General features: G+C 46.2%; 1 protein-coding gene across 1 annotated transcript in view; it reads right to left on the bottom strand.

The window, feature by feature from the left end:
• Nucleotides 1-3705: 3705 nt before the first annotated feature.
• The window catches only part of SLC6A5 (solute carrier family 6 member 5), a 56410-nt gene continuing 51305 nt past the window's right edge, over nucleotides 3706-8810 (bottom strand). Inside the window, exon 15 of the mRNA XM_035704228.2 lies at nucleotides 3706-8376. Within this exon, the coding sequence (XP_035560121.2) occupies nucleotides 8221-8376 (156 nt within the window). The 3' untranslated portion in view covers nucleotides 3706-8220. The remainder of the gene's footprint in view (nucleotides 8377-8810) is intronic.

Genomic DNA, 8810 nt, shown 5'->3' with positions numbered 1-8810 from the left:
TCTCGACCCCTCTCTCTCACACTGTACCAACTTTGCAAGATACCAATACTGGCTTAGTGCAAGTTCACCTTGGCCCTACGTCTAGACGCATTGTGTGTAGGGTTGTGAGGCACTCCCAAGAAGGCAAGAACGGGGAGGGAGGACGCCTCAGGACTACCATGGGCTTGGGCTTGGCAGTACTCCCCACTCTGGAATAGGTGGGGCAGAGTGGTTTTTTTAAATTATTATGGTCTGTGCCAAAGCTCCCAGGAAGAAAGCTCAAATTCATACTACCTCGGAAGGCAGGGCCTAAAGCTCTATCTGCCATCTGTCCCCAATACCCGCATGGGATGAACATGGTGGGGAAATTGTGCAAATGAGCATCCCTCATAAGTCACCACGGAATCCCTCTGCCTCCCCTGAGTGAGAGGAGAAGGCATGAGAACAGTAGTGGGATAAAAATATCCAGTCTGTCCTGAAACCCCCTGAGCCACACCTGCCCCGGCACCTGCCCTGGACTCTGAGACGGTGCCAAGATCCGGAAACTTAGCACGCAGCACTCAGCAGGGCAAGTCTCCAAGACCTTTCTCCAGCCCCACTGCCATGTCTGTTCCTATTGGCTCATGCCATCTCTGTGCTGATTGCTCTAACTTCTAAATGTAACCCCAGGTGGCCCTAGTCACATGGGTCAGGAAGGAGATACCTGTGTAGACCCCCTATATTTCTAGATATATGACATGGTTTGGTGTCTTGGAGTTCACTTCTGACATTTAGAAAGGGCTGGTTTCTTGCATAAACAAACCAGTGTTCTTGTCTCAATTTCCTCCCCAGTCTCATCCGTCCTCGACACAGAGACCAAGTCAATATTCCAAATGCACAAATCTGACTCTCATAGTAAATACCCAACCTTTATGCAGTCTTACATTTTCACATACAAACTTCAGTTGAATCCTCGCAGCAGCTCTGGGCGGTGGGTATAAATGTCCCTGTTTCACAAGTGATAAACGGAGACTGTAAGCAAGGAGCTGGCACTCAACCCCAGGACGATGCTTTGTCTCCAGCGTCATAGCTGCCTAGGCCAGGAATGCCTCTCCACCATTCAAGAACCTTCCATGGCTCCCAGTGGCCTGTCAGGCAGCATTTGGACTCTTCACGTTGGCATTGAAGGACTTTGTCAAGTCCTAAACTACATTTTCAGCCTCAGTTCTCACTTCCCACAAGAATATGCTATACCTTCCAATTCCATCCATCACTCTTTCTTGAAATGGCCTGTCGTACGTCCATGCCATCACTTACTTACCTCCATCTGCCTGGAAACCTCATCTTAAAACCCTCCTCATGGTCAAAATCCTTTTTAGATCCCTGTCTCATGAAATCCTCTCAGCAAGAAGAAATCTCTTCCTCTGTACCCCCTTAATATATTCCTATCCTAAATCCTTTTGTGGCACGCGGTACTCTCCACTGTGTATGTTGGCAATGTACATACCCATCTTAAAGCCCCACTCACTCTGAGTAACCTGGACGGAAGGATCTAATTCACATTTTTCTTGCGCATTGTTACGCTGAGCTCTGTTCCTTGTACAGAGCCAATACTCAATATTTGCTCGTTCAGTTAAAAAACATGTTTATTGAGGGGACACCTCGGTGGCTCAGTGGTTGAACATCTGCCTTTGGCTCAGGACATGATCCTGGAGTCCCAGGATCGAGTCCTGCCTCAGACTCCCTGCATGGAGCCTGCTTCTCCTCCCTCTGCCTATGTCTCTGCCTCTCTCTGTGTCTCTTGTGAATAAATAAATATTTTTAAACAATGCATTTATTGAGTATCTACTGTGTGTCACAAACTCTTAGGTACTGGAAACATAAATAAGACCTGAATAGAGTGTAAAAGTAAATAAATGAGTGACAGGATCAATGAATGGTGAAAATATGAGTCTGTTTCGATGTGGATCCACACTATATTCTAATCATTGTTTTCTCCTAATCCTACAAGTGTCTGGAGAAGTTTGCTGGAAAAAGAAAGCGGGCTAAGTTAAATGACTTGCAATATCACAATTCTCATAAAATTATAGATTACACTAAGATGCAAGAAAGGTGTGTCTCAAACCACACAGAGTCTGTTTTACACAGTAGATTGTGTAAATCAGAGAAGTAAATCCAATCTTTGCAAAGCTGAGGTATCTCAGAAGTCACTGGAGGAGTTTCCTGTTGTTAAGAGTCCCCATGGTGAATTTTCTAGATAGTGACTACTCCTCCCACATTGACTGATCTCTTTGTAAATCCAGTTCCCGCAAAACAGACTGTTGTTCAAGAATTTGTGTATCAGAGATACTACAGTGAATGGTCTTGGACTTCCAAACAACTGTGAGATTCTGAATCTCTGCTTGCAGGAGAGACATCTAGAGAGGAGGAGGAAAGAAGCAGGAGCAAAAGCAGAGGACCGTCCAAGCAATAAGCTCAGTAGGAAAATAGCTGCATAGTACAGGGGACAAACAGCTGCCAAACAAATAAACAAGAGGACAGATTAGATGGAGGGAGATGGGAGAGTTGTAAAAGCAAACACCAGCACCAGCTCCTCCCAGACAGAGCCCTGCACCCATCTTTAACAGCCAGAGTAGACTGGTCCTGCCATGGATGCATGAGCTCTGTGCTTCCCACATTTTGTCATTGTCGCCATTAGGGAAAGCCTATTTTTTTTTAGGATTTACTTGTTATTTTAGAGATAGAGCATGCCAGTGTGCATGGGGTGGGGGTGGAGGGAAGAGAGAGGGGTCAAGGGAGAGAGAGACGCTCAAGCAGACTCCCTGCTGAGCACAGAGCTCAACACAGGCTCCATCTCATGAAAGACATGGAGTTTGGTGTCCCCGCTGAAGTGTACTTACAGACAAGCCTGAGTGTGTGCGTGGATCTCATTGCACATGATGGACACGTATGCTCTTGGCAGGTTTTCAGATTCAGCTTGTGAGGGCATTTGATTTCCCCCTAAAGGAGGCCCAGCTCATCCCCTCATCTGCCAACCCAGAAGCTGAAGATGGAGAAAGAGCGCGATTGTTATACTCGGTCGAGGACATGGGGGAGCTTCCAGGCTGGCAGGATCAGACAGGAATACCCAGCCACGGTGTCTACACGTAACACAGGAACTCAGGGCCCGTGTCTCAGCAGGCAATGGGGGGCCACCTACTCAAAAAGGGGGAATGGCATTTATTAACTTGTTTAACAGAAGTAGTCTTTCTACTAGGCCCTGAGTTTCTTGAGATCTCGGACTGTCCTATTTTTTATTCTGTTTTGCCTGGGGTCTAACTCAATGAAGAAGCTACTTAAATGTTTGCTGAATTGAAATAGAGTTGACTTGAAGCCTGACAAAATGGTCACTCAGACACACCCAAGGATTTAACTCACCCCTCCCCTCTGTTCAGATTCATTCACATCTCCCCCTCCCTCCCTCCCTCTCCTTCCCTATGAGAGGTAATTAATAATTCAGCCAACAATAGTGCATTCTGATGGTTAAGAGTATAACAATTTAATTGGTATTTGTTTCTGCAGCAGCGCAATATCTCATTTTCCCAGGAGGGCAGTTTTCCAGTTCTGTTCTGGGTTCCTCCCAATAAAATAGATCAATCCTGGGGATACCTGAAGGCCATTCGTTAAGAGAGAACGTGGGGAATGGGTTCGTAATAGACACAATACTATAATCATCATGTTTTAAACACTGACATTTATTTAGGGTTTCGTGAACTCATACATTATTAAGATAAATTCTAATTTATATCAGTATATAATAGGCAAATATATAATACAATAAATTGCATTTGTAGACATAAATACAAAATTTGAGGTAGGGCCTCAAGAATAATGACTTTTTAAATGAATAATGCACAGTATATAATACACACTCTGTAAGATATATATATATATATGATGCATCATTTGTAACATAATATATTTTCCTCATGTATAGTTAATGAAAAAATATACGGACCTGATTAGGGAACATATCTTTATTCATAGGCAACAGTATCACATAAGACGCCTGCACTTAGGACATTAGCCAAGTACACAATTTCAGAATAAACCTATCCCACGATAGGTCCATAATAAAGTGCAAAAGAAAGACCAAAAAAAAAAAAAAAAAAAAGACAGACAAAACAGGTCCTAGTCAATTGCTAAGTATCACCCTAACAATAAAATACACCTATAAGGCAAATGGTTACCTGAAGATGTATTTAATCCACAGCAGGCAAATCAAACCACCGCTTTCAGAGGCGATGCATGCCCAATCTGAAAATACTTCCTCTCTGGCTGCAGGAGGCTCAGAGGTGACCCCAGCCGAGACCGCAACTCAAAACTATTTGGCCTTCCCATACAGTGGAAGCGAAGTCTGGGAAAGACACAGAGCTTCGCTCTACAAATCCTTGGGACACTGGGGAGGGAGGACTATCAAGATGAAACTCACCCACCCAGCGCGAAACAGAGGAAATGCTCGTTTGCTGGCCTTGGCCTTTGGTGCCTGCAAGCCAACCTGCCATACAACATGCTCTCACTTGAGTCATCTGCCTCACAGAAGAGTGTCACAAAACCAAATCCGGGGACGGCAGGCAGCAGCAGTGGGACCCTGCCGTCGCACGTACGTTAGTTAAGCAATAGCTATTGTGCAAGCCTCTGGGATGAGGACGATGACTGATGGCCAAGGGAACAAAGAGGGAAGAAAAGTTTTCATTTCAGGCCCTGGGCAAACCACGCTGACAGGTGAAGGCTGTCAGGGAGCACTGAGGCACGTGGCGATAACAGAGGAAGAACTTCATCGAGGGAAACTCCACTCTGATGCGATGTTCGCGGAAAGACGACCCCAGTCTTACCCACTTCAAGATCATTGTGTTAAAGTCTTTTTAAAGTGCCGCTCGCTGAAATACCAGTTGATTACATTTCTTACACATTCAAAACACATTGGAAATTTCGAAGCCGTTGAGGTCATTGAGATTTTGCGTTGACCACAGCTTCCATGCAACGGATACACACAAAGGAAAAAGAAACAGGCAAAAGAAGACCACACCGGACACACCTGTATGACAAACGTGACACAGCCCTAAGGAGAGTAAAAGTCACTAATATGCAAGACAAATATTTGCATAAGAAGCCACAACACCAAGAGTTAAGAAATACACATTTTTTTTTTTTTTTGTCCTTTAAGGATAGTACAAGGTTACTGCTTTTAACATATGGCTTTTTTTTTTCTCTCTCTCTCTCTCTCTCTTTCTTGGAATGGGTTTCTGGCATTTGTTGGTGTCGGGAAATAACCTTCCAAGTGGCACACACCCCACCACTCTGCACAGTGAACCAACGAAAAGGTTTTCCGACTTGGTGTTTAACTCAGTTTGAAGGAGAGCGCTCAGGTAGCAGTCTGTGAACAAGGCTGTCCATTTTCATTTCATTCGTTCAATTTTTTTTTTCTTCCAATTGACGGTGGGAGAAAGCACAGAGCAGGAGCCGCCGTGGGGTCAGCACCCCAGCCAGGTCCGGGGGAGCGGCTGCAAGGTGGGGGTGCTCCGGCACCGAACCCCTCTGCCAGGGAAAGCCTCGGGGCCGCAGTGGCTACACGAGTGGGGACAACCGGCTTTACAAAGTCACTGTTTCCAGGGGAGTTCAGGACCTTTCATCTTGAGGCAAACTTTACATGAGACTTGGAAATCGTAGGGAAGAGGAAAAACACTGCTCAGGGCACAGCTCCTGGGGCTTACCCCGGACAGACCTCAAGGGACGGAACTGTAGGTGCCCCCCCCACGACACACAGGAGGAGGGCCCTGCCCTCACAAGTCAACTTGCAGCTCATTTAAATTTCCCCCCTTCTTTTAATCACTACAGCACTAATTAGCAGAAATCGCCTTGGCATCCAGCATCAGACTCCCGTTTTCGCCAAGAGGCGCAAGAGAGAAGCCAAAAGAAATCATCATCATCATCATCCGTCCTGACACACGGGTACCAGTCCCGTGAGAAGAGGATGCTAATTGATTTCCAGCTCTGCACCCCAGCCTTCCAACTGGAAAGGCTGCAGATCCTTTCCAAACCTAAGTCAGTCCGCCCTGCCTCCCCCTCCAGCGGTCACCCATTGGAGAGGCTAGTTTTGGGCACCACTCCGTGGAACCTGCTACAGGAACGGGGGACCCCCATCCATATGGCTTTCTCGGGAAAAGAGGGTTCGTGGCAGACGGTCACTAGGGGAGCCACTGGGACACGTGAGGCCACCGCTCGGCTCCCTAACGCCACGCGTGGGGAGGCTCCACTTAGTTTCTGGGATAGAGCCCCGCAGGCTCTAGCTCTGGGAGAGAGGCAGGAAAGGAGGGCAGGGAGGGGGGAAGAACACACGTGCACTGCAGACGAGAGGGATGAAAACCCACAGTTCAAAGCCCAGCTCTGTTTCCTTTCTCTCAAGTTTCCACGGGCAGTTCTTGAAACCTGGAAATTCACGGCATTGTCGGCAAGTGGCAATGACACCTGCCCCAGGAAGAGGAGCTCAGTAGAATGAGTTAAGACCTCTTTTTCAATAAACGAAGTCATTTAGACAAAAAGCAAAGGAAAACATGTCACACGAAGGTCTTCTGTTAGGTTTCACTGCGGTTGAACGGGATGAAAATGTCACATCAAAAATACAAGACTGAAACTGAAAACTTTGGCCTGAGACCCTGTAATATGAAGACAAACAAACAAAGTGATGGAGATGGTCTCCCCTAAAGGAAACGATTTTAGGTTTGGATATTATTACCGTAAGGAAAAAAAAAAAATCCAGACTACACTACTCTAAACTCACCATCTCTACAGTGATTCATAAGATATTTATAAGGATAGAAAACACCACTACACGTACACACTACATGAACACATACCACATTTTAAAAATTTCATATATGCGTGTTCAGGATACAAGAAGGTAATAAAGGTCACGGCTTCGCCAGTCTCTGCAGACATAGGATTCGCTCTCATTAGAGCACAGTTATGAGTACTGTGAATTGGGAACTCTTAAAATTGAATCAGCTAAATGTAGTCTTAAAAGCTATAGTCTTAATTGGCTCACTTGCTACTTACCTAAGCTGTATTTATCAGAAATTCCTGTAAATACAGTGACCTAAAATGTACTACCAGCACAGTGAATATCATGGTTGCTTTCTATTAAACTCCGCGCTTCTTCGGTTTCTCTATGACCACAGTTGGCATTTACTGTGAATGAAAAAAGAGTAAAAACTGAGAAAGTGTCTGTCTTGTACGAAGTTGTGTCTTCTATATGTAAAATATATAGACAGAACCAGGGTAAGTCTTGTTTTCCCAGAGGCTGAGACACAAGGAATCCACAGCTCATAGAAAGACATTTTTGAAGAGAAGAAACATGGGATCATGACACTGAACCACAGCGCTAAATGTCATGTGCAAACTAGAATGGAGCTGTACCATGACCGCGTAGAGGCACGAATTCGCGATGGCTTCTTCTGCCCAGGTGGAGAAAATGACCAAGAGAATTCGCAAATACGGTTAACTTAAAACAAAAATAAATAAATAAAAATAATTTTTTAAAAGACAAGCGAAGGACGAGAGTTCTTCACCGAGATTCGCAGCGTGCAGAGACGGGATATCTGAGTTCTCGGCACGCTTGAAACGGTCGGTCTAAATGAAGGAAAACAGATCCCCAGTTGCAAATGGAAATGCGAACTCAGCCACTTCAGCGGTGTCCAAATCCACTGGCTTGTCTTGCTCTAAAACATTTTGCAGCCACGGCTGACGCTCCAAATATACCGTCCTCAACTTTCTGTATCTGCAAGAAATTACTACATTGCTCAGCAACACTACTGAGTCCAAACACCAGACTTGTGAGTCCGCCATCCTATATACGTCTCGATGGCACCACCACCACCAACACGCGGTGGATCGCTGACCAAGTCATGCATACCTACTTATGGCTTCACTGGAAAGTGCTCACCTAGTTGATCCACCCCTGCCAAGTACGGCATGTGCTCAGAAGACCAGCCCTCCTGGAAACTGACGCCAGGGACACAGGCAAAGAGCGCCTCGAGTGGGCTGTCTAGCTCCTGACTACAGCATGCGACACCCTATCTTACTTTTCTACATAACCACTCTCATGCATGGACATGAACCAAGATGTGGGGAGAGAGAAGAAAATGGGAAGAAAGTTGGGGAAACCATGAGGGGAGGCAGAGAGGAAAAAACAGGATCAAGCCTGGGCCATCCCATGCCGTCGGACTAGCACTGGGTGCCCAGTTCCAAATCCTTCACTGGCAGTTTGAGTCCCAGGGAAGAGGTTCCCAAGGGGTCGATCATGTTCTTGTAACGCTCTCCGCGGTGCTGAGCTAAGAATGGGCCCCAGTCCGGCTGCGGCGAGCACACCAACTTGAGCCTCTGCAAAGAAGCCAAAGGTACACAGGGTCACAGAAGCAATGCACCTTCCTCCCCTAGCACCGCCCATCGATCCCCAAACTGCTGGCCACTGCTTTCGCCAAGACCCTTCCTCAAGGGTCCCCCTTGAGGGGTCCCCCGCCAGGAGATGCAGTTGAAAACCTCAGCCCTAACAATTAACTAGGCTGGGGAACCGTTAAAGGCGAAACTTAGTTGGTTCACTTGAAAGTATTTACATCACCCTGCAAGCAATATTACAATTGCTCAGGGTCTGCCTTGCCCAAGATTAATAGAGGATAAAGGGCCCAGATTTTAATTACACATTTTTCCCCTCCAAATGAGGAGAATTTGCAAGCTTCTCTCTCCACTGCCAAACGCAGTCTTGCAAAGGACATGCGCTCAATTACTTCTGTTCTGTGGTCTCAACAGTGGGTTGT

This window comes from Canis lupus, chromosome 21 (genome assembly GCF_003254725.2).
Source record: "Canis lupus dingo isolate Sandy chromosome 21, ASM325472v2, whole genome shotgun sequence".
NCBI classification, from domain to species: domain Eukaryota; kingdom Metazoa; phylum Chordata; class Mammalia; order Carnivora; family Canidae; genus Canis; species Canis lupus.
This window is presented reverse-complemented; position numbering and strand designations above follow the sequence as displayed.